Here is a 26,321-nt window from a genome sequence, read left to right on the forward strand (position 1 = left end):
CTTCTCAGTGTTAATTTTATAAAAAACAAAATATGAACAGGGTTCTAGTCCTCAAGGAAGCAGATGAAACATTTATCCCAAGGGTTACAGCAAATCCAAGGCAGGCTTTCAGGGATGAGGAATTTGACACCTTAAAAAAAATAAATGTGAAGAAGTTCTGGCAATGTTTGTTTATTCTTTCCCTCTCCACTTTTTCACGATTCCCAACCAGCCTTACCCAGTTCCAAAGTGGATCAAAATAAAAAGTCTGAAAGCAAAATTCCAAACACTGAAAAAAATGTGACTTTTACAGAAACGTTTAATTTTTTCCAAGTACTTTTTTTTCCCTTTTACAGAAAAAATAATAAGAAGTGCAGAGCTTTCTGCAAACCTATCGGTAACCTCTGCCTGACCCCTCTGCAGTTACCTCCATTAATACTGCTTGAAATACTACATCTCTGTAATGGAAAGGACACCTACTATATTAGAGAGACGAACTATATACATTTCAGCCTGTTTCAGGCTACAAAAAGGGGCAGTACATTGGCTTCCCTGTTCTACAGATGGCAATGGAAATTACTAACGGATCTTTCCGTCACAGCCTCTATTAAACCCATTCTTTTCAGAAAGAAGTTCCAAAGGAAAGATTTTATTGCAGTACACAGTGAAGAAGATTTAACACTGAACATTTTACTAAATCATACACAAAGGAATTAAAAGCTTGCTAGGTTTTACATGAAACTTTCTCAGTTTTAAAATGCTAGCTAGGTTGCATTCTTGTCAAGTGGTACCATCCCATGATTCGCGTTGAGTCCTTAAGCAATTCACGGTATATGGTGTGTGTGTGTGTGTGTGTGTGTGTGTGTGTGTGTGTATTTTAACATCCGCAGAAAACCAAAACACACGTTGAGGGTTAACACTGTACCAGAGTATTATCACAAATTTCCTAAGCTTAAAAACAAAAACAAAGACAGAAGGTGGTACCCATAAAACCCTAATAAACATCAAATAAATTGGAGAAAAATAAAAGTGCAAAGAAAAGAAATAGGAACAAGGGGTGCACATTCCTATCTGGGCTCTTATGCAAGAAAATCTTCTGGGGTCAGCCAGAGACAAAGCCTTTTGGTTTGAAATGGGCCTTGCCATGGGTTTTCCGAGCCAGAAGCCCATTCTATACCACGAGGTAAGCTATGCTCCTGCCACAGCAAAACATGAAGGTACCACCTGGGTCAGTTAGGTGGCCCATCAGAAATCAAGCTTGAGCTCTCAGCTTATTTAGTTAGAGGGACCATATCTCAGCTTAATAAGCCAATGAGCATGAACTTTTGTGTACATCAGAAAACAAACCAAGCCATCTTCCACTGCTCTTTGTTGGAACCGGGGAGCTATGGTTAGTGAGTAGCTTCTGCCCAAGCCAGGCGTTGAAGCCAGCTTCAAATGGTGGTTTAATACCACGGCTCCTTCAAAGTGTTAACCATAATTTTTCATGGTTTGGACAAATCAGGAAACTATGGTTAACTGGAAGGCTACCTGGTCCGTTTCCTAGTTCTTGTGAAGGGAGAAGGCAGAAAGCACCTACACAACATTGAAAGTGGTTTGTCATTAAGGTTTATATGGAGCTGGGTAAACTTAAAAAGCTAATTTCTTTTGGTTAGAATACAGTTTAGAACAAGGTATGTTATGCCTGGAGTTGGGACCCAAAAATATGATGTATCTCTCCAAAGCAGCTAGATTCTCTGAGGCCTATATTAATCATCATGCTTTCTGGTCAGATGTTATAGAGTGTGCCAATGGCTCATGCAACATTTGCATCATGTTGTCCTAAAAGTTGAAACAGCTTTTATGAATTCAGCTTGTGAACCACAGTCTTCACTGGTGTTGAAACGAAACTGCAACCTCCTTAAAACTAAAACAGGTGCCAGAATATTAGTGCTCTCTGCATGAGCACTCTCTAAAACTCTGTCATGGCAACATGTGGCAAAAAACACCCATATTTGACAGCTAAACTTCAACCTTTCAGAGTTCATTTATTTGCTCGCAAAGAGCCGGGGATTTAAATGCAGATTAAAAGGTAAATTGGTTTTTCAAAAAATCTGGTGGCTTATTGTTACATTAATCTCTTTCCAAGAACTCAATGCATTATTCAGTTGCTACCAAAAGGGAACTGAAGGTGGGATAATAAAGCCATGTTCAGTCATTTCAATCAGTACTTGGGGCACAATTAGCTAAATGTGGATTTTATTTTATTTTTATTTGTTTTAACATATTATTTCATTGGTGGGGATTAATCTATTAAAAATCAAGGCCAAGATGTCTCAACAGAAACAGCAGCCAGAAAAGTGTGCATCATGATATATACATATATGTTAATTATATGTTAATAACGAAGTGTTTAATTGGCTAATTGCTTCCTTGCCCACAATCACCTAACAGTGTTTTTTTAGTCTGCTTATTGTCATAGATTGACAAACAGCCCCAAATAATAAGGGTGAAGCTCAGAGCTCAAGCAAGTAGATCGGAATCTGAAGGTTCATTCTTAGATCTTGCAATTCAAATCTCGCAATGGAAGGAGAGATTTTCATGCATTTAGAGCTTTTAACCTACCATCTCATTTTCCAGCCCAACTGAGTTCACACAGAGTAGACCCACTGAAATGAATGGGCCTAAGTTAGTAATACCAGTTGGTTTTAATGGGACACCTCTGAGTAGGACTAATATTGAATACCTTATTCACACTGCCCTCAAAGGCCCAACCTTATAAAGAGCACCTATGGCTGATCTGCCAACGCTTCTCCACTTCCATTGCCAACTCAACCCAGATTTCTGCTGCGATAACTTGAAAAGCAGCAGGTCGTTGACAAACACATGATGTCTAAGGGTTGCACAAGGCAGCCAGCATTCCAACTGGGGAAGGTCCGAGGGGTGGGTGGAGAAAAAGGTCTGTCCCAGGACCCCCAAACCCCTGGCACTGCCAAACCACCTCCACCACCAAGTGCCACAGTTCTGCTTAAGATAGTGGTTGAGCAATGCAGTCACGCCAATGGAGTGGAGGCATCTCTCCCGAGGGGTCTTCCACACCGCCAGCCTCGTAGTCCTGAGTAAGGAGAGAGGATCCGAGGCGGCAACTGCGAATTTGCACAAGTTCAAGGCCTTCTACGGAAGCCCGGGAGATGAACATCACAAAAAGGTAAGTGGAAAAAAGCCCCTTCCTCTGAATAGGGTTGTAAAGACTGCGGAGAGAATAATTGTGTTCACTCTTCCCACTTGGGATCAAATCTATGCTTCCAGGTGCCATAAGAAGCTGCAGAGATAGTCGGAGCTAGCCGACCTAACCGGAAGAGTCCGTGACCAGAAGGAGGAGGAGTATCAGGAAGAGTGGAATAAATTTAATGATTATTTAGTTAAATTTGTTAAGTTAAATTAACTGAAAACAGCTTGCAGATACTTAATGGGCTAAGGTTTTTATTTATGTTAAGTGATGGATTAATATGTTTAATTCCATAAGGTGAAGATCTAAGGATGTTAATGTTTAAGTTAAATTTCATAAAAATTGGGATTTGGAAAACCGCTAAAAGGACATGCAATGAAATTCAACCAAGGGGAAGCGAGGAAGTCACTTAACAAAGTTAATAACTGTAATTTTCAATAAGGCTATGATTTATGTTTGTCTGTTTTATGTGTTTGTTTGTTTGTTTATAATATTGTGAAAATTAAAAGAAAAGAAAGAAAAGAAAGCAGCAGAGATAGTGCAGGATGGTGCGCACCCCGGAAATGATCTCTTTCAGCTTCTGCCTTCTGGGTTATAAAAACTAGGACTAGCCGCCTGAGAAACAGTTTCTACCCAAATGCAATATTGGTTTTAAACACAGTGTAAAGAGTCTCTATGGGAGTATATTGTATTTAAAATGGGGTACCAGAGTTTTTAGGGGGCTAACCAAGTTGGGGTAGCTGGGATAGCAGGCTTGTTGGGTTTTGAATGTTTTATGTAGATTTTTCAATTTTGTTGTTCTGTATGGGACAGTGACAATAAAGATTATCGTATAGATGCATGTGAGTTTTGTTTTCTTCCTTCAAGTGGCATCTAATGGCAAGTGGCCACTAGATAATCACCCTGCCAAGTAAGGGGGACAGTGCACAAGACAGGGGCAGCCTGGACTGGCCTGTTCCTATGCCGTAAGCAGCAGTCTGATCTGCAGAAATCAACAAGGGAAAGGTTCACAGCACCAACCCAGCTGCCATTCGTAAGTTGGCAATGCCCAGTGAGAATGAGTTTACTGTAGTACAACAGGAGGAGACCTAGAGCAGAACAGTCTCAGTGCTAAGGCTACAAACTACTTAATCAAGCAACTGAGAAGAAAAGCCGGCTTCTCAAAACATATTTCCTTGTGAATCCCTGCCCACCCCACCCCAAAAAAATCCCCAACAACTTCTGACCAGATTGGCTAGAAATATATTTTGTCCTTGAAGATGCTGTCGGTATAAATATCCTCCGAAGTCTGTGAGAGAGGTGATAGTGGTAGAACTACAAAGCAAACCTTTCAAAAGCCTTCAGTAACAGCTGGATCCTGTGGTTACTTTACAATGAAAGATTGCCTGTATAAATACTCTCTCGGAGTTGATTGGAGGGGTTTTGTCAGGAGCTGGGCTTTATGGGAAATCGCGTGGCATTGTCAAAGTTGACATGCTGTGATGTCAGAGCATTCTGGGAGTCCCCGCCCTGCAAGAGCAGCTGGCAGCCAATTAAAAGGGAGGCAGAGTTCAATTGTGGAAGACGCCACACATTGTGGGGGGAGGTAGGTGGTTAAGGAAGGGGAAAAAGAGATGGCGGTCCTGGCTTGGCGCCTTTTCAACAGCAGCCGCACATCTCCCACGATGTCTAGTTCCAACTAGAGAACGCTATGCAAAGCGCACACGGCAAAACATTGCCAGTACTATAATTCAAGACTTCTAATGGGGGGGGAAACTCCAGTTCTGCCAAAACCACAGAGAAGGGGTGCAAAAGAGTTGCCATTGCTGCTCGCTCCTAAGAACTTTGCTTGGGAGCCAGAGAGAGGGGTGGGAGGCAGGGAAGACGCAGCTTACGCCCTCGTGGATTCCCTTTGCAGAACCGCAGTTTGTAGAGAGACAGAGGAAGAAAGGCGCACGTCTCGTTCTCTGGCCTGTCTTCCTCCGGCAGGTTAGAACCAATGAACATCATGTAATCTTCAGGGGCGATTTCTTGTGTGCGCAGAGGAGGGAGACGTAAGGGACCCCGATGAACGCCCACTTCTCGCTGGGCCAGAACTTAATGACCGGGCCCTGCTCAGGGATCTCCGAGACGGCATCGAAGTAGGCGAAGCACACGCAGCCCAGGTAAGCGGCAATGCAAATGAGGATGTGCCTGAGGGGGCAGAACAGAAACGGAGGAGGGTGAGTACAGCTTGCTCCTCACCACCAGCATGCAACTGATATTCATAATAATAATAAAAATAAATTTTATTTATACCCCACTGGCATTGGCATTGGCAGCTAATGCCAATAAAATCACAGTAAAAATGTAACAGGGGAAAAAGAGAGTATATTGTAATATGTATGTATTAATGTTGAATTATTTTAATAATAAAATATTTGTCAAAAAATTTTTTTTGAAAAAAACACAGTAAAAACATAATGGGGGGTGGACCAATTTAAAATAGAGGTTACAATGCAATTTAAAATGCAGCCTCATTTTAAAAGTAACCGATAGATCAAACCCATAAAGGGAGGGCAGCATAAGGGTCAGACTGAGTCCAAACCAAAGGCCAGGCAGAACAGCTCTGTCTTGATTTCCTTGCAAATCTGAAAAGGAACCGTGCGTCAGGCCTGGGCGATGTATTGATACATTGTCCAGGGCTGGATTGAGGGCCAGATTGCGATGGGGTTTTAACATGGCGGTATAATGTGGGGGGCTTCCCTGCAGGCCGTCAACTTTGCTTCCTTCTCCGGCTGAGCAGGCAGGCTGAGTGCTTCCTCCATGCGCTGGGTGCTGGCAGAAGCTTCACTCCAGTGCCTTGTGAAAGAGCATCTCCATATACCTGAAGGAGCGTCTCCACCCCCATCGTTCAGCCCAGACACTGAGGTCCAGCTCTGAGGGCCTTCTGGCAGTTCCCTCACTGCGAGAAGTGAAGTTACTAGGAACCAGGCAGAGGGCCTTCTTGGTGGTGGCACTCGCCTCCCGTCAGATGTCAAGGAGCTTCACAATATTCCAATATACCTGAAGGAGCGTTTCCACCCCCATCGTTCAGCCTGGACACTGAGGTCCTGCTCTGAGGGCCTTCTGGCGGGTCCCTCCCTGTGAGAAGCGAGGTTACAGGGAACCAGGCAGAGGGCCTTCTCGGTGGTGGCGCCCGCCCTGTGGAACACCCTCCCACCAGATGCCAGGGACATAAACAACTAAATGACTTTTAGAAGACATCTGAAGGCAGCCCTGTTTAGGGAAGCTTTTAATGTTTGATGTTTTATCATGTTTTTAATACTCTGTTGGGAGCCGCCCAGAGTGGCTGGGGAAACCTAGATAGATGGATGGGGTATAAATAATAAATTATTATAATATTGTTGTTGTTTTGTTGTTGTTGTTGTGAAGCCAGGGCTCCTCCCTCCACAGGCCAGGCGCTGGTGGGAGCAGCGGCAGTTTCGCCCTGGTGCCTCACACTCCTTCCTTTTTGGCATCATGATGTATCACTATATAGTGGTACCTCGGGTTAAGTCCTTAATTTGTTCCGGAGGTCCATTCTTAACCTGAAACTGTTCTTTACCTGAAGCACCACTTTAGCTAATGGGGCCGCCTGCTGCTGCCGCGCTGCCAGAGCACGATTTCTGTTCTCATCCTGAAGCAAAGTTCTTAACCCGAGGTAATATTTCTGGGTTAGGGGAGTCTGTAACCTGAAGTGTATGTAACCTGAAGCGTATGTAACCCGAGGTACCACTGTATCACTGTATCATGAGGCTGAAGCAGGAGATGTCAGGGACTGAACCGGGGATCTTAGGCAGGCAAAAGATGCGTTTTGCCCCAAGCAAAGGGCTGTTTCCTTAGAAATGTAAATCTGGCATTAAGGCAACAAAACTTTTTTTTCACTCCCAACACTCATTTTTGTAAAAACAACAGAGTTGAATACCTGTAGTGTCTGGATCAGCCTTCACAGACTACACTGAACTCAGACCAGCTGTAACAAACATGGTGCCCTCCAGTGTGTGAGGCTGGGGGGGGGCTGATGGGCATCGGGGAGGCGGGTACCACGTTGGTCAGGGGTCAGCAAACTTACCGCACCTCAAGCTCATGTTTCCAGCGCTGATCGCACTGTGGGCCGGAGGGCAGGGGAGCGCGTGCCCATACGCGTGCGCACACACTATTTCCGGCGCACTTCCGGGTCGAAGGAGCACCGGAATTAGCTTGTGCGCATGTGCACGGGCCTCCTCCGACCCAGATGTGCACCAGAAATAATGCTTGCGCATGCGCACAAGCTATTTTCGGTTCTCCTCCGACCCGGAAGTGGGCAGCTGCACAGAGCAGCGCCGGTAAGAGCGGGTGGCAGCCACAGGTGGCGGCCGCGGTTGGCGGGGGTCGCCGCTGGCCAGATAAACGAGTCCCTCGGGCCTTATCCGGCCCGTGGGCCTTAGTTTGGGGACCCCTGATGTTGGTGAAGGGTGGTCTGAGTTTTCTATATAGTCTCTTCATCCAACAAATATGGCAAGGTGTAACACCGGGAAACGGAGGGCAGAGAGAGGGGGTGGCAAGGTCTAGAATCCGAACACGATGGACTCACCATACGCAGTGCAAATATGGGAAGTTGAATGACGACCAGATCTCACAAAATGCTTTGTCGCTGATCCAACAAAAAAGAGCCAAAGTCCACCAGAGGCCAGAAAATAGTCCCAGCTTGTAGACTCGCACGTTGTCGCATCTGAAAGCCAAGGCAGGAGATCATTGAAAGCACAGCAACAGAATGACATCTGACCCAAGATTAAGTAAGAACTGAACAAAACATTTGGGGGAAATGGTTGCATACACCCCCTTGCCCCAAGGCAGGTCATGGCATGAAAACAAATATCAAGGGTATTGTCTAAAAGCACTCTTTTTTAAAAAAAAAACACCAAGCATGTGGCCTAGAAAAAGCCACGAGCCAAAAGCAAATTAAGGCTTACAACTAAACACAGAAAGTCTAAGCCACTTTTAGAGGCATCCAAGCTGATGGCCGTCATTGCACACGGCAGGAGCGAATGCCATAGATTGCCTGATCCCGTGTGAAGCGGTACTTTGATTTCGTCTTCCTACTTTCCCCACAACACTGTTGCAAGAAGGATTGGCGGTAAGTTAGGGTGCGTTACATCCCAGCGCAGTTCCACTGGCATTTCTAGTTTCCAAATAAATGAGACCATTCAGATGGTAACTAACAGCCAGCCACAGAGCCTTGGGCTTGCCGATCAGAAGGTCGGCGGTTCGAATCCCCATGACAGGGTGAGCTCCCGTTGCTCGGTCCCAGCTCCTGCCCTCCTAGCAGTTCGAAAGCACGTCAAGGTGCAAGTAGATAAATAGGTACCGCTCAGGCGGGAAGGTAAAGGGTGTTTCCATGCACTGCTCTGATTCGCCAGAAGCGGCTTAGTCATGCTGGCCACATGACCCGGAAGCTGTACGCTGGCTCCCTCGGCCAATAAAGCGAGATGAACGCCGCAACCCCAGAGTCAGTCACGACTGGACCTAATGGTCAGGGGTCCCTTTACCTTTACCTAACAGCCAGGCAGTTACAGCTGATATTTTTTTAAAAATGGGAGGGGGGGAGAGAGATGGACAGGGCATAAATAATAAATTATTAAAAAATTATAATCCCTCTTCTCAGCATCACAGCCCCTTTTGAGGGCCCAGGTGGCAGCTTTCAAACTGTGAGCCTGCCTCACCTCTTCAACGTGACAAGATATTTTGTTTTGCAACCCTAAGAGAGAGAAGTTATTATAATGCACCCATGCTATTTACAGAACCATTTATCACCTTGTCAAGTCGTCCACCCAAAACAGCTCCTGTCCGGATGCTTGGGATTTCCGTGGGAATATTTAAGCTCTTTTGTGTCTTAATTCCAGGTGTGCTTCTGCCACCCTGCCCACAGGTAAGTCACACGCCCAGTGCCGGATTTACATATAAGCTAAACAAGCTCTAGCTTAGGGCCCCACTCGCTTGGGGCCCCCCAAAAAAAATTAAAGGAAAAAAACCCTGGATGTACATTTCCAAAATATAAGATAAAAAACCAATAAAATAAAACCTACATACAGCAACAGTGTTTTGTGTTGTGTAGGCTCCTATGATGTAAGTCATGGACCCTGCCTGCTCCCTAAAATATCCCTGGTTTGCTCCTTTCTATATATAGGGTGCCTACATTCTGCTATTTATAATTACTAGTAGTTTGGATCATATATTTTCACTTATTATTATTTCATGTTATAGCAAGTTTCTAGAGACTAGGTTATTAGTCTTTGTAAATTGTGTTTCTAATGGAACTTTTGTTATTGCCAAATGCCAATGTGTTTGCATTATTAAGTTTGTTATGAATAAAAAAATCATTTTAAGGTAGAGCTTAATAATTATTTCACTATTAATATACTTCTTCTTAATTGCATTTCACTATTAATATACTTCTTCTTTAATGTATTCCAGGTCAACAATTACTTTAATAAAATACAAGTTTTGTGATGTGTAAATGGCTTGAGATACCTACTAGGGCCATCAACTACCATATAGCATATACTCAACAGAAAAAACAGCACCAATTTGTTGTGGACATAGGACAGCTGGACATAGAAAGGACCCTATCCCTTTCAGGAGCTGAGGGCCTCATCAAATCTAAATTCGGCCCTGCACACGCCCAGGCGTTCGCTCCAAATGGTAAGAAGGCATCCAAACAGAAGATTTATTTTGTCACAGCGACAGACACCCACCTTTTCAGCTCTGCGACGAGCAAGGCACTGCAGGGAAGACCCAACGTCATCAGCGAGATGTTATTGATGGCAGGCTTAATGAAGGCGAGGCAGGTGGTGACCCCAGAGAGGATGCCCACTGCTGCCTTAAATCGGCCCCTGGATTATTATTTTTAAAAAGAGTCAGCATCATTAAACCTTTTATTGGCATCACATACAAACTTCCAAAACAAATCAATACAGAATTTCCACTTCCCCAGTGGCACAAAACATTTACTAAAAGAAAGGAGGCAGAACAGTCTATGGTCACATCTCTTGGTCTCCAGGGAGATCAGACGTCTGCAGTGTATTTCGACGACAAAAAACCAAATGGAGATATTTAGCCACTAACTTGGTGAGCTCCTGATCATTCCCCAGTAGTAGAAAATGTATGATCTCCAACTCTGGTTTCTATTTGGGGATACAGAGTTGATCTAGAAATTGCTGACGGAGATCAGCATATAGTTTACAATTGAGAACCATGTGTGTGAGGGTTTCCACCAGGTGGTCTTCACCTGGGCAAGTTCTTTCTCCTTCCACCCTGCCTGAGAACCTTCCCCAAAGGAGGTTTGATGGATTTGAATTAAACCTGGCCAGAGAAAATGCCCTTCTTTCTTGAGAGTTAAGCAGAAATTCAAGGTAATTATGGTTAATTTCATGTGCCCAAGGAAGTTGAAAATAAAGAGGGGAACATGTTTTCTCTGCTGCTACTGTTAGTTCTTGGCTTTCAATATCCCACAACCTAGTTTTTATTATAGCCTTGGCAGATGGCAAATTTAAAGGTGATGTCAGAATCTCTGGGTTACAGCCCTTTCTGGTTCTCTCCTGCCCTCTTCCGAGGAGAAGGGCACGGTGCTATTAATGCAGCCCACTCTTTAAAGGCCAGCTGTGATGGCCTGGGATTCAGACTCAGAGGCTGAACCTGAGGAATCCCAGCCTGCACAGGAGTCCTCGCCTCCAGAACCAGCTGAGCTGGGGCTGGGGCCTGAACCCGAAGGGTCCTCACCTGTGCCGGATCCTCAGGAGCAGACACCAGCTGAGTCTGCTCTGGCTCCTGAGGTGATGGAGGACCCATTGCCTGCAGGTGCTCCACTCTCAGCCCCGTCAGAGGAAGCTGAGGTTGCCTCTGGGTCCGGTAACCCTCCAGCCTCTCCTGAGCTGCAGAGGCTCAGGGCAGAGAGGCGGAGGGAACTAAGTTCCTGCAGGAGGAGTGCTCACCTCCAGGCCAGGAGAGGCGAGTCACCAGAAGATCGGGGCCGCCCTATGCCTCAGGGCAGATAAAAGCCGGCCAGCCCCAGTCCCAGGTTGCGGGAGCAACATTGTTGGTAGCCTGTTCCTGTCCTGCTCTTCTGCCAGAGTTCCTGACCTCGCCCGACTCCCTGCCTTGGACCCAGCTTCAGCTTTGACGGACTGCCTCCATACCACACCCTCGACCTCGGACTGGACTCAGACCTCACCATTAACCCTCGGGACCAGCACACCAGCGCTTAAGAGACATTACCTGTCGTTCCTGAACATTTTGGGAAGATATCTTCTGGGAAACCACAGAGCCAGAGCACACATCAAAACCCAGAGTATAGCGAGTTCGTCAAGCATTTGACCCAGGAAACTGAGCGTGGCGTGGAAGTAGACAGATCCAATTCCTGGAGGGGGGACACATTCAGAATCAAGAGGTCATTACAGCACAGTTCAAACGTCGTCTTCTCTTCTCGGCAAGATTCAACAACAGCCCGGCGGCTTTGCACAGACAAGTGTCTGAAAATTGAATGCAAGCAAGCAACCAAGCACACGGCGAAGAGCTAGATTTTGAAGATCGAAACCCACTCCCAAAAGCTTCAAAATTAAGTAAGTATTCGTGGGAGTGGGAGACGCGGGTGGCGCTGTGGATTAAACCACAGAGCCTAGGGCTTGCCAATCAGAAGGTCGGCAGTTTGAATCCCCACAACGGGGTGAGCTCCCGTTGCTCGGTCCCTGCTCCTGCCAACCTAGCAGTTCGAAAGCACGTCAAAGTGCAAACAGATAAATAGGTACCGTTCCAGCGGGAAGGTAAACGGTGTTTCCGTGTGCTGCTCTGGTTCGCCAAAAGTGGCTTAGTCATGCTGGCCACATAACCCGGAAGCTGTACGTCGGCTCCATCAGCCAATAAAGCAAGATGAGTGCCGCAGCCCCAGAGTCGTCCGCAACTGGACCTAATAGTCAGGGGTCCCTTTACTTTTACCTTTATTTGTGGGAGACTTCAGTGGGGAGGGGTTTTGTTTGCACAGTCAGTTATCTCATTGCAGAACTTAATTGAGAAACTGTGAGGATGTGTTAAAATATATATCTATATATATGAAGGTGCAAAAAGGAAATCAGCTGATGAGTAGTTCAAGGCCTGACTGATCAAACAGGGCTGGCCTACTACTCTTTGAGGTAAGTAAAATAATACGCACTGCCCTTCCTCTCAAGACCATTAAGACCAGAACCGAAACCAACCTCAATGCTTACAGACAGGGACTTAATCTGCATATTAGCAGAAATGGGTCATTGGCAACAGACTTCTTTATACTTATTGGATTTCTGCCAGAAAGGCTAAATCCAGATTAAATGGAGGGTGGATAAAACTTGTCGGCTTGAGGAGAAGCCATCCCAGCATAAGAATCCAACTGCAAGCACCATGACGTATCCCACAATGTTCGTAATAATGGAAAACTACCTTATTTAATACATAGCAAGGGAAACTGAGAGGCTCAAAATGGCACCCAACTTCCAATATTTTATTTTGGGAGTGTACTGTACTTCTGAATTCGGGCACATTCTCCAAGCACCTTATTTGTTGTCCACCCCCACCACGGTGCACCTTGTTTTCAAATAATAAATAAATAAATAGAATTTCTCAGAATTTCAGGTCACATAGGACAGACACAGAAAGACTTACCAACCACCACAAGGAGGGTCCATATTAAATATATTCCGCTGTTGAAGCAGGTTGCATATTGTCGGAATAAGCACATACATATGGGTGGCAAAACAAAAAATAAGATGTTGCTTATCTAAGGGGGGAAACGGAAAAAAAAATATTAAATAAGCAGAAAGGAATGATTAAATAAAGTGGTATTTTACAAAACCGAAACAAAAAACGTTAGGGGAGGGAGAGGGATCTTGCACAACGGAGTAAGCTTAGCACTTTCCCAGGCAAATATCTGGATAAGAGGAGGCAGAAATAAAAACATCTCCCCCACCCCCCCAAGACTCCATCCCTGCCCTGACACACAAATTGAGATAGAAGTGTAGACCGGGGGTCAGCAAACTTTTTCAGCAGGGGGCTGGTCCACTGTCCCTCAGACCTTGTGAGGGGCCGGACTATATTTTTTTTGGGGGGGGGGGGAGATGAATGAATTCCTATGCCCTACAAATAAACCAGAGGTGCATTTTAAATAAAAGCACACATTCTACTCATGTAAAAACATGCTGATTCCTGGACCGTCCGCAGGCCAGATTTAGAAGGCGATTGGGCCGGATCTGGCCTTAGTTTGCCTACCCATGGTGTAGAGAGACCTCATGCCATGTACGACTTAGACCATCACTTTGCCTGAATCAACTCTTTCTAGGACATGCAGTGCTCTCAACTGCCTGGAGAAGACATCACCCTCATGTTGACACAATACGAAAATGGTGGAGACCAACAAGTATGGTCCCTGGAAGACCACTGCCAAGGCTACAACCACAAAACCAGGAGTGGTGGCCATGAAAGAGGCCGACTGGGTTGCGGGCACATAGCTGTCAACTTACAGATTTGAAAATAAGGGACCAGCAGCCTCGCAAATAAGGGATCAGCAGCCAAAATAAGGGATTTTGCTGTTGTAAACATACATTCATAGGATTGACAGATGCTGTCAATCCGGCATGAGGTGGTTGTGGCGCGGCGGCGGCCACTGAAGCGGCGCCCTTCTGCATCCCTCCCCATCCCCTCCTCTTCCTCCTCCCTCAGGCCGCCTCCTCAGCTGCCACCACCGCTACTGGCTCGTGGGCGGCATGAGCGAGAGTCTATCTCCCCCCCCCTCTTGGGCGGGGAAGGGCCGATGGAACTCCTCGCGCCAGGACAACAGCGCCAGCGCTCTCTCGTGCGCGCGGCGGAGGACCCTGAGCCGCTGCTTCCCTCCCGAGCCGGGCGAGCATGAAACCCAGGAAATTTAAGGGACATAATCAATAAGAGACAGCAGTGGGACACGGCGCTGGGATAAGGGAGTTTCCCGCTAAATAAGAGACGGATGACAGCTATGTGCGGGCATCGCCCAATTTTGAGCCAGAAGAAAGAAAGCGCTATGAAACACTTGCAGCTCGGTCTCCTTGAATTCCTCTTTTAAGGAACCCATGCCTTTTTTCTTCTTCTTCTCCTTCTTCTTCTTCTTCTTCCTCTGGCCGAGAGCACTGAAAGACTTGCACGTGCAAGGAAGAGTAAGTTGAGCAGAAGTCACTTGGCTTCAACTCATGGGACGAGCCAGCACTTCGGTCCTGGCAAAACACAGGGCAACACGGCTCCTCCCGTGGCTCAAGGCATTTTGTCACCTGAGGCGAGCCACAAAACGGGGCCGCCCACCCTGCCAGGAGAGGAATAAAGATCTACAATGGGGACAAGGGTGACGGGAGACCAGCAGTGCCTCCTAATGGCAAAGAAGCTGCTATAGAGGCAGCAAGGAGCGTCCTGTCACTGTCACCACAGCAGCAACAGACAATGCATTCCTTGGAAGACAGATCTGCTGTCCCTGTGAATCCTACAGCCTGAGTGGAGTGCGTGCAGGAGCCAGGCCCTGTGACCAGTAGGACTTCGCAGGACTGCGGCCTTCCTAAGTTTGTTCTGAAGAGGCAAGGCGCGGCCGCACAGGTGAAGCCGATAGGTAACTTGCTGCACCTGGTGGCAAGAGCCGGAAAGGGATATAAGGTCAGCATTTCCCTTCGGCTCTTTGCCACAGAAACACATTCCCTGCCTTGCTGTGTTTGGCTCCTTGACTCCTTGCTTTTTGATCCTCGGACCCCTGACTTTGTGACTTCGAATCCCCGCGGCGGGGTGAGCTCCTGTATTTCGGTCCCAGCTCCTGCCCACCTAGCAGTTCGAAAGCACCCTTAAGTGCAAGTAGATACATAGGTACCGCTTTATAGCGGGAAGGTAAACGGCGTTTCTGTGTGCGGCACTGGTGCTGGCTCGCCAGCTGCTGCTTCGTCACGCTGGCCATGTGACCCGGAAGTTTCTTCGGACGGCGCCGGCTCCCAGCCTCTTGAGCGAGATGAGCGTGCAACCCTAGAGTCGGTCACGACTGGCCCGTACGGGCAGGGGTACCTTTATTGAACAGAGGCTTTCGCTTTCAGTTTTTTAAACATTTTGGAAGTTGAACCATCTTCCGGAATTGATTACGTTTGAAAACCGAGGTTCCACTGTATCTTGCAAACACTGGGAGTGTTCAGAAACAGCATAAGGCTGTCTCCATCAACAGATTCAGCAGAGCCCAGTGGACAGACGAGGGCAGGCAATATGTTAATATATCATCCCAAATCGGTTTGAAGTCCATATTGTGATAATGATTTCCTAATCTTTGACCTGGCAATATATCAGACTTCCGGAATGGATTATGTTTGCTGCTTTCGTTTTTGCTTTTTTGCGTTTTTGTGGCTTTTTCGGTTGATTTATTTTTGTGACTGTGTGGAACCCAGTTCAGCTACTGACTGATTGATTGTGCGACTGCAGAAATGGATAAAAGCCCCCCCATCCAAACAATGACTATCATCAGTGCAGGTAAGAAAAAAAAAAATAATTTTAATTTTTATCATCTACAATACTGTCTTATTTAGTTTATAGTACAGTACATTGATTATTGCTTTCATTTTATGGATCAATGGTCTTGTTAAATAGTAAAATTCATGTTAAAAGGTTGTTTTTAAATGTCTGTAATGGATTGATCCGTTTTGCATTACTTTCTATGGGAAAGCACGCCTTGGTTTTGCGACAGACTTCTGGAACGGATTAGGTTTGAGAACCAAGGGACCACTGTACATAGCTAGATCCTTATTTCAAACATCATGATATATCGGTATATTGCAATGTTTCGCTGATGATCTATCACCATGTTGATCTATCACGATGTTGAAAACCAGGTATCGCCCAGCGCTAGCACACAATGGGAGGCCTTCACTGACAGAGTACTTTCTTCCATTCAGGGAAAATTTCAGAAACACTGGGCATGGGGCAGGGGCATTGAGGGAAAGGAAGGAGGAAGAGAGAGACGCATTTTTCCACCCAGTTCCGCTTGACTTTAGAAACAGCCTTGCAGATGGAATGGAAAGCACTAAGCAGCCTATTTTGTAAAGATTAAACCCCACTACTTTCGGTACAAGGCAGTTGCTTGAGAAGAGCAAATCCTTTTGAGTTGCTTTTCAAGTTTCAAAGCACAAGATATAATCCTTAATTTGGGCTGCATGGGGGAGGGAAAAGCACCCCTACTTTATATTCACTTCAGCTCCTTAATTGCAACCAGCAAACGGCCGTGAGGAAAGAGGTAACTTTTTCTCTCCTCTTGAAATCAGAAGGGCATCCATGGCGGAGCTGAGCCTGAGAGATCCAATCATTTGGGAGAGATCTCCCAATATTGACTTTATTTTCTAAAAGTAGCTGTCACTAGAATTTTTTTGGGGGGGGGGGAGGGGAAATATCAACCTTTTCCTTTTATATGTTGATATTATTATTTTATACTACTCTAATAATTGTTGAATGTTACTTTTTGATGTAGGTTGCTTATTTTAAAGTTTTGTTTCATTATCACATTTTTGTATTGCATTAGATTGCTAGATCTTCAGCTTGTAAACCGCCTTGAGTATTGTAAGGTAGAAAGACGGTATGCAAATAAAAAAATTGATAATGATATTTCGCCTCCCACCCCAAATCGAAATATGGAACGCTCTCCCCCAGGGAGACTCATTCATTCTACATCTTTAGGTGCCAGGCAAAAAAGGTTCCTCTTCAACCAGGCCTTGGACTGATTGTCATCTGAAGCCCTTTGAAAAAGGTGTTGTGAAAAGGGGGATTCTTGGTTTGTCTTTTGTTTCTATTATGTATTTTCTGTTTGTTTTTTATATTGCGATTTTATGTTGTGAATGGCCCTGAGATCTACAGGTATAAGGGAGGTATACAAATTTAATAAATAAATAAACCTTGACGTTCAAAGTATGTCCTCATCAGAGCATCCTGCTGAGCCCATGGGTGGATTGATTGATTGATTGATTGATTGATTAATAATAATAAACCTGCTTGGGGACATTACTGGATTATTATGTCTGTGGTGGGTGATGAAGTGGATTGGAATGAAAATTATTAGATCATGTATTACAGTTCTTAGACACACCTGAAATGCAGGTAAACTAATCCTTCACTTGTGGATTGCCTGCTTTTCAAAAACCCCGGTGACAGAATTCGGGCACACAACCTCAGGGTGTCTAGCCGGAAATGCAGTCACTTCCTGTGGCTCATAAGTGATGAGAAGAACCTATTGGGCACAAACTCTTGACGACTTCAACCGGTATCCTAACCCATCACCTGTGCAAACGTGAAGATCAGGTGCAGGTAAGAAGAATTAGTCCTGCATCTCAGATCAGTCACTCGGCCTCGGTAGTCCATCTGTAAAATGGGAGCAATGGTGGATCACTCTTCTCGAGTGCACACGTGGGTGTGAGGTGAGGGGCATGTATAAATCATTTGCTCCGAATAAGCCCCCTTGCGCTTATAAAACATGCTCAGCAGGTATGTGGATTACACTCTAAGGAATTGCAGAAAGAATTAATGTGTTGCAGAGCATTATCACACGTGGCTTATTTTGGGGAACTCTCATACATGGATTTTATATTATTTTGTAAACCTTTTTGCAAGGCTTTCAAATGTGTCTGTGGGAAGGGGGTTATTGTTTTGCTGTTTTACTTATTTTCATGTTTCCATCTTATGAGATCTTACGATGGCGGGTGTTATATAAATCTCAACAAATAAAATAATAAACAAATGTGAGAAGAGGGTGACAACTCTGTTGGCCCATCAATGGCCAACAGCACCATTTCATTCCTCCTTGCTATTCGCTTTAAGATGCAGCATGTCCCGGGTTTATGCAAGCTGTCTTCGGGGAACGAAAACTTGCTTCCTAGTTCAGACTTGGGGCAATGATGAGGCTCATCCCCAATTCACTCGGTCAATCAGTCAGTAAAGTTGACACCAACAGCAGCCTGACATTCAGACGACAACTCATATACAGTGGTGTAGTTAAGCTGTTGCTCAGGCCAATGACCAAAATGTCACAGGCAGGGCCATCTGTCCCCGGGGGTGCAAGGGGTGCAGGGCACCCGGGCGCCGAATTCGGGGGGGGGGAGCACCATGCGCCCGCTGCTGAAGCCACCCAAGCTCTTAATCATCTACCTGTTATGAAATAATAAATAATTTTGTTCAAGCTAGAAAAACAAAATACATATATACCTAAGTATTACCGAAATGTATACCTACTGTTTCACTAAAGGACTTTCGACTTTGTGCGCTCATTTACCAAAGACACGCCACACCATCGCTTGTCATTCTCAACGGCGCCGTGCACGCGAAATTAACTCTTACATCAAAATATTATGTTACGTATTATATTGAGCCGCTATGAGGCAGCGGGATCCGAAGCACCTTTGACATGACTGATGTTTCTCCTAAGCAGGTGCCCAAACAATAATAATAAATAATAATAATAATAAATTTTTATTTATACCCCGCCCTCCCCAGCCAAGGCTCAGGGCGGCTAACAACCAATAATAAAAACAAGTTGATTAAAATACAATTTAAAAGATTAAGATACAACATTAAAACAATTAGGGAGCAATCTCATCATAGGAGGAGAAAGGAAAAAGAAAAAGGGGGAGGGAATCAAACTGATTCCAAGATGTAACTGAACGACTGCAAGGAATCATAAAACCCACTGACAAATACCCCTTCCTCTTGGTTCATGTGGGAACCAATGACACTGCAAGCAATAGCCTCCAGAAGATCAAAAGAGACTACGAGGCTCTCGGCAGGAAATTGAAGCAACTAAATGCACAAATTGTCATCTCGTCTGTCCTCCCAGTTGAACGACGTGGCCCAGGGAGAGAGGGGAAAATAGTGGAAGTGAACAGCTGGCTTCGCAAATGGTGTAAACAGGAACGGTTTGGATTCTTAGATCACGGACTGCAGTTTCTTGAAGATGGACTTCTGGCAAGTGATGGGCTGCACCTCACAACGGTTGGGAGGAATGTTTTTGCCAAAAATCTCAGAAACCTCATCAGGAGGGCTTTAAACTGACTAATGTGGGGGAGGGAGACAGTGCTCCTGAAGGTAGGAGTCTATCAATTAATGAAGATGATCATCCAAATGTCATAGACCAAATGGAGCAAACAGCACGCGGACCTAGTGGTGGGAGGAAAAAATCCTTAAATAAGAGACACGGGGGAATGATTAATGGACTTCAATGTCTGTACACTAATGCGCAAAGCATGGGAAATAAACAAGATGAGCTTGAGCTCTTGGTACAGCAAACTAAATATGACATAATAGGCATCACTGAAACCTGGTGGGATAAGTCCCACGATTGGAATGTAATAATGGGGGGATACAATCTATTTCAGAGAAACAGACCAGACAAGAAAGGAGGAGGAGTGGCGTTATATGTCAGGGATGTGTATACCTGTGAAGAGATCCAAGATTTAGAACCTCAAAGCCAATGTGAGAGCATTTGGGTCAAAATTAAGGGAGAGAAGAATAACAGAGACCTCATTGTGGGAGTTTACTATAGACCCCCAAGCCAAACGGAGGACATAGATGATGCCTTCCTGGAACAGATGGCCAAGCATGCAAAAGGAAGGGAGATAGTAGTAATGGGGGACTTCAATTACCCGGATATTTGTTGGACGTCAAACTCAGCCAAGAGCATAAGGTCAAACAGATTCCTCACTGGCCTTGCAGACAACTTCATTATCCAGAAAGTGGGAGAAGCAACAAGAGGAACAGCCATTTTAGATCTGGTCCTAACCAATGTTGATGACCTGGTTAGTGAGGTAGAAGTGGAAGGATCATTAGGCGCGAGTGATCATGCTCTTCTGAAGTTTACTATACAGCGGAAAGGAGCAGCCAAGCATACTAGGACTCAATTTCTTGACTTTAAGAAAGCCGACTTCATAAAACTTAGGAAAGTGCTGGGTGAGATCCCATGGACAGCAATACTAAAAGGAAAGGGAGTTCATGATGGCTGGGAGTTTGTTAAGAGGGAGATAGTAAAAGCACAACGTCAGGCAATACCAATGAGACGGAAACATGGAAGGTGCCTAAAGAAGCCAGGGTGGCTATCTAAAGAACTTTTAACTGAATTAAGATTAAAAAAGGATGTGTACAAAAAATGGAAAAGGGGGGAAACCACCAAAGAGGAATTCAAACAAATAGCCAGCACCTGTAGACACAAAGTCAGAAAAGCTAAAGCACAGAATGAACTCAGGCTTGCTAGAGAGGTTAAAAGCAACAAAAAAGGCTTTTATGGGTATGTTCGTAGCAAAAGGAAGAACAAAGAAACAGTGGGGTCACTCAGAGGAGAAGATGGTGAAATGCAAACAGGGGACACAGAAAGGGCTGAACTCCTCAATGCCTTCTTTGCCTCAGTCTTCTCCGATAAAGAAAACAATGCCCGACCTGAAGAATTTGGAGCAAATGATTCAGCAAAGGAAACACAGCCCAGAATAACTAAGGAGACAGTACAAGAATATTTGGCTAGTTTAGATGTATTCAAGTCTCCAGGGCCAGATGAACTGCATCCAAGAGTATTAAAAGAACTGGCAGATGTGATCTCAGAACCACTGGCAGTCATCTTCGAGAAATCCTGGAGAACAGGCGAAGTCCCGGCAGACTGGAGGAGGGCAAATGTTGTCCCTATTTTCAAAAAGGGGAAAAGAGAGGACCCAAATAATTACCGCCCAGTCAGTCTGACATCAATAGCAGGGAAGATTCTGGAGCAGATCATTAAGCAAACAGTCTGTGAGCACCTAGAAAGGAATGCTGTGATCACCAATAGTCAGCATGGATTTCTGAAAAATAAGTCATGTCAGACTAACCTGATCTCATTTTTTGACAGAATTACAAGCCTGGTAGATGAAGGGAACTCAGTGGATATAGCCTACCTTGATTTCAGTAAGGCATTTGACAAGGTGCCCCATGATATTCTTGTAAAGAAGCTGGTAAAATGCGGTCTTGACTCTGCTACCACTCAGTGGATTTGTAACTGGCTGACTGACCGAACCCAAAGGGTGCTCATCAATGGTTCCTCTTCATCCTGGAGAAGAGTGACTAGTGGGGTGCCACAGGGTTCTGTCTTGGGCCCGGTCTTATTTAACATCTTTATCAACGACTTGGATGATGGACTCAAGGGCATCCTGATCAAATTTGCAGATGACACCAAACTGGGAGGGGTGGCTAACACCCCAGAGGACAGGATCACACTTCAAAACGACCTTGACAGATTAGAGAACTGGGCAAAAACAAACAAAATGAATTTTAACAGGGAGAAATGTAAAGTATTGCACTTGGGCAAAAAAAATGAGAGGCACAAATACAAGATGGGTGACACCTGGCTTGAGAGCAGTACATGTGAAAAGGATCTAGGAGTCTTGGTTGACCACAAACTTGACATGAGCCAACAGTGTGACGCGGCAGCTAAAAAAGCCAATGCAATTCTGGGCTGCATCAATAGGAGTATAGCATCTAGATCAAGGGAAGTAATAGTGCCACTGTATTCTGCTCTGGTCAGACCACACCTGGAGTACTGTGTCCAGTTCTGGGCACCACAATTCAAGAAGGACACTGACAAACTGGAACGTGTCCAGAGGAGGGCAACCAAAATGGTCAAAGGCCTGGAAACGATGCCTTATGAGGAACGGCTAAGGGAGCTGGGCATGTTTAGCCTGGAGAAGAGGAGGTTAAGGGGTGATATGATAGCCATGTTCAAATATATAAAAGGATGTCACATAGAGGAGGGAGAAAGGTTGTTTTCTGCTGCTCCAGAGAAGCGAACACGGAGCAATGGATCCAAACTACAAGAAAGAAGATTCCACCTAAACATTAGGAAGAACTTCCTGACAGTAAGAGCTGTTCGACAGTGGAATTTGCTGCCAAGGAGTGTGGTGGAGTCTCCTACTTTGGAGGTCTTTAAGCAGAGGCTTGACAACCATATGTCAGGAGTGCTCTGATGGTGTTTCCTGCTTGGCAGGGGGTTGGACTCGATGGCCCTTGTGGTCTCTTCCAACTCTATGATTCTATGATTCTATGATTCTATGATTCTATGATTCTGAGCCAAAGGCCAGGTGAAACAACTCTGTTTTACAGGCCCTGCGGAAAGAGATCAGATCCCGCAGGGCCCTGGTCTCATGAGATAGAGGGCCAGGCCGGAGCCAGTGTTGAGAAGGCCCTGACTCTGGTTGAGGCTAATCTAACTTCCTTAAGGCCCAGGACCTCTAGGGTGTTGCTATATATGAACCTTAAGGTCCTCCGTGGGGCATACCAGGAGAGGCGGTCCCGTAGGTACGAGGGTCCTAGGCCGTGAAGGGCTTTAAATCTGACCCAGTACTCCACCGGGAGCCAGTGCAGCTTGAAAAGCACTGGGTGAATATGCTCCCATGGCAGAGACCCTGTGAGGAGCCTCGCTGCAGCATTCTGCACCCACTGGAGTTTCTGGGAGAGCTTCAAGGGCAGCCCCACGTAGAGCGAATTACAGTAGTCAAGCCTGGAGGTGACGGTTGCATGGATCACTGTGGCCAAGTCGGGGTGGGAAAGGTAAGGGACCAACTGCTTATAAGTGTGGTGGTATTAATTTGGGGGCTAAACTAAATTTGGGGGTGCTGGGCGGATCTTTGCACCCTGGAGGCACATATGCTAAAGACACAGTTTCGGACTGCAAGGAGCAATCTTTAAAGCGCTGAAGTGTCAACATGCTCCTAACAACAGGATCCTGAGAAAATAAACGCACTGGCCTTTTCCAGGTGGCCTCGTGTTTTGAAGTCAGGTGGAAGGAAAATAATAGCACAATTTCTTCCCTCCCATTTGTTGCCTGTTTTGTTGTTGCTACCTCTATCCTGCGTCTGTGTGCGCACATTCGTACGCAGGTTGGGGAGTTACGTTCAAATGTGGATTTTTGTTTGATACTGTTTTATTCTGGGTCACAAACGGCTTTAAAGATCTTGCAGTGGAAAAACACGGCTTGCGTGTTTTCAAAGAAACGCAGGAAAGTACGCAACAATTGTCCCATGGGATGAGGGGCCACTCCACACATTGCCACAATATTGTGAAGGTAGGAATTAAGTGCCGGCTCATAAATTGACACAGAAAACCAGGTGAATAACTTAAAAGAATCCCTCCTGACCAGAAAAGCAGGGAACCTTTTGGAGATGGAAGAAAGATTATTCTTATTATTTCGGGCTGTTTAAACACGCTATTGACTTAACACAGGCGTGTGCAGTCAGAAGGCTAGTTAGTTTGCAAGCTAGTTTTTTTGTGGGGGAGGGCGAACTTATTAGCAGATTAAATTAATGTGTTACCAGCATGCAATACCATGTGCACCCAGGCCACATTTTTGCATGAATGCACAGTCCTCTATGTGTGAAAACCTATTTTTATTTTTATTTTAAAATTATCAAAGATATATCATAATTGTGACAATATGTGTTGGAAATGTAAAGAAAAGGAAGGAACCTTTTATCATATGTGGTGGACCTGCCCCAAGGTGAAAGACTTCTGGGAAAAGATTTATAATGAATGGGAAAAAATGCTGAAATATACATTTATAAAGAAACCAGAGGCCTTTCTTCTTGGAATAACAGGTTTGGAATTGCCCAAGAAAGATGTTGAATTATTTTTGTATGCCACAACTGCTGCTCGTATTTTGTTAGCTAAAAAGTGGAAAACCCAAGAATTACCAACAATAGAAGAATGGCAGATGAAGATGATGGATTTTTCGGAGCTAGCCGACCTAACCAAAAGAGTCCACGACCAGAAAGAGGAGGAGTATCAGGAAGAATGGATTAAATTTAATGATTATTTAGTTAAATTTGTTAAGTTAAACTGAAAATAGCTTGCAGATACCCAATGGGCTAAGGATTTTATTTATGTTAAGTGATGAATTTATATGTTTAAATCCATAAGGTGAAGATCTAAGGATGTTAATGCTTAAGTTAAATTTTATAAAAATTGGGATTTGGAAAACTGTTAAAAGGACATGCAATGAAATTCAACCAAAGGGAAGCGAGGAAGTCATTTAACAAAATTAATAACTGTAATTTTCAATAAGGCTATGATTTATGTTTGTTTGTCTTGTGTGTTTGTTTGTTTGTTTGTTTGTTTGTTTGTTTGTTTATAATATTGTGAAAACTAATAATTTTTTTGGACAACTATGTGTGAAAACCTACATGCAAGATAGCATTATTCCTACACAGAGCTGATTGCATGGAATAATTTGTTAATATGTAAATCAGCCCTGAAAGCAGTTTTAATTCCTTGAGAAAAAGCTGTTTTTCTAAAGCTGGGAAAGGCAGACTTCAAGCTTGTGAACTCCTGATCAGGCCAGAAATTTTGCTCTCAGTTCAGTACCAGAATTTCCCTTCAAGTTTCCTAACTATCAGATGCCCAGATTGTAGCGTTTTAGTTGTTAGGAAAGCCTGCTGATCTGCAAATCAGCCAGAGATCCAGATCTACCTTTTCTAAAGCAAAATTAAAGCTTAAGCTGATAACAGATGGAAAATTCTGCTTTGCTCCATTAATCCACTGCATGCAATTTAAGCTTTATCCTCCAATCTGAACAGCCTGAAAAAATGACAGTCCATGATCCCAGCTCCTCTCAAAGAGGATTCAAAGGACTGCAGACTTTTTCCAGCTCTATGGGGGATTCTCTGATTTTACAAGCATTTCTGCCAGGAAAAACAAAGGAAAAAAGCTCCCAGGAAAACGATCTGATCCCCAGTCCTATATCTGCAAGCTATTCAGATAATAAAAAGATAAGTTTGTTGTCTGAAAATAAGGCCACCAGGATAATAAACAACCACTTAGAATACACTATGGTCGGTTTTACTTTAAGAAACTGTTTGTTTACCGAGACAGGCTCTCTCTTCGATAAAAAAAAATATACACAACTATTCGCCAGTAGCTGCAGTTTTAAAATACAACACTGGGTATCCTCTTCCCGATTTGCAAAATAGTCGTTTTCCCAATTTGACCAAGGCTGAGAACTGATAAGCAGCGCCTTGCACGCGAGTCGGTGCCAAAGCAGAAATCGGAGCCCGACTTGAAGGTCTCCAGGATCCTATTGCAAGTCTGATTGCGCCCAGAACCTCATTTGGCATTTCCACGACGCGGTGGCATTTGTTTTAAAAAAATAACCATTTGTTGAGAAATCAGTTATTGAGCGGCAGGGAAGGGAAAGAGCCGAGCCGTGTGAACATCATGTATTCAGCCCCACCGTGCATTTGCACGTACTTCCCAATCCACACGCCCCCCCCCCGGCTTCCAAATGCACCCTCCTCCTCCTCCTCCTCCTCTCCGGGCTCAGGTCTTGAGTTCGAGATACGCACCGTGTTGTAGAACTCGGCGATGCTGGGCACGATGGTGTAGTTGTCTTCGCACCAGTCCAGCTCGGAGCTGCCGGCCCGCAGGTGGTCCCACAAGCGGAGCGTGGTCATGATGGCCAGACCCGGGCAAGGAACATGGGGGGCGCGCGCAACGCCGACGCAACCTAAGCAGAAGAGGATCCGCGCAGCAGCATCCGCGCGGGGGGAGGCTGGTCGCTGCTGCCTCGGCTGTTGCTTTGTCCCTCTTCTGCCTGCTCAACTCCGCACCAAAACAGCCCCCGCCGCCGGCTCTGGGAGCGCAAGAGCGCACGCCTCCCGCCAGCTGATCCGGCCCCCGGGGGCGCGTCCTCCCCGCCCACAGCGCGCCTGCGCAAAGTCGTTAGGCTTGCGCCGAGACCCTTTATCACGTGGTCTAGCCCACAACCTTTAAGCGATCCTATGCATCGTGGCTCGTTTGGACGCAGTTGCGCGCCACGGATGGGGCTGTGCGCCACGGAGAGCACGGCGCTTTACGCTCCCCGCCGCCCTGCTGCGTTCCAACTTGCATTTGTTACTGGAAGGCGGCGGGGGGGGGGGGGAAGCAGGGGATTTTTTGGCAGGGAGGGCAGGTCTAGCAGTCTGTTGCTCTTGCGCGGACTCCTTTCGAAGGAAGCAAACGCGCGTCGCTGTTCCTGTTGTTCTGTTTTGAGTGGGGTGGGTCTAAAGTTTTGTTTTAAGCGCGTGGGACTTTTCATGGCAAAAACCGCACCCAAAGCTTTGCA

The 26,321-nt window shown here is 45.4% G+C and overlaps 1 protein-coding gene across 1 annotated transcript; it reads right to left on the reverse strand.

The window, feature by feature from the left end:
• Positions 1–608: 608 nt before the first annotated feature.
• Positions 609–26,082, reverse strand: ACER2 (alkaline ceramidase 2). Its single transcript, XM_081176958.1, has 6 exons — positions 25,564–26,082; positions 12,857–12,971; positions 11,441–11,582; positions 9,922–10,059; positions 7,761–7,898; positions 609–5,359 (listed from the first exon to the last, which is right to left on the reverse strand). Exons 1-6 carry the CDS (start codon positions 25,669–25,671, stop codon positions 5,173–5,175), a joined length of 828 nt encoding a protein of 275 aa, XP_081033084.1. The 5' UTR covers positions 25,672–26,082; the 3' UTR covers positions 609–5,172.
• Between the last annotated feature and the right edge of the window lie 239 nt (positions 26,083–26,321).

The sequence above is a fragment of the Podarcis bocagei genome, assembly GCF_964188305.1.
Source record: "Podarcis bocagei genome assembly, chromosome: 17".
NCBI classification, from domain to species: domain Eukaryota; kingdom Metazoa; phylum Chordata; class Lepidosauria; order Squamata; family Lacertidae; genus Podarcis; species Podarcis bocagei.

What these genes read in the sequence shown, in the direction of transcription:
- ACER2 (XM_081176958.1), bottom strand. Translation starts at nt 25,671, where the DNA reads ATGACCACGCTCCGCTTGTGGGACCACCTGCGGGCCGGCAGCTCCGAG. An exon ending in TCGCCGAGTTCTACAACACG is followed by an intron (nt 12,972 to 25,563) that starts GTGCGTATCTCG and finishes TTCCCCCCTTAG; the next exon opens with ATAAGCAACATCTTATTTTT. An exon ending in CCATATTTGCACTGCGTATG is followed by an intron (nt 5,360 to 7,760) that starts GTGAGTCCATCG and finishes CTGCCCCCTCAG; the next exon opens with GCACATCCTCATTTGCATTG.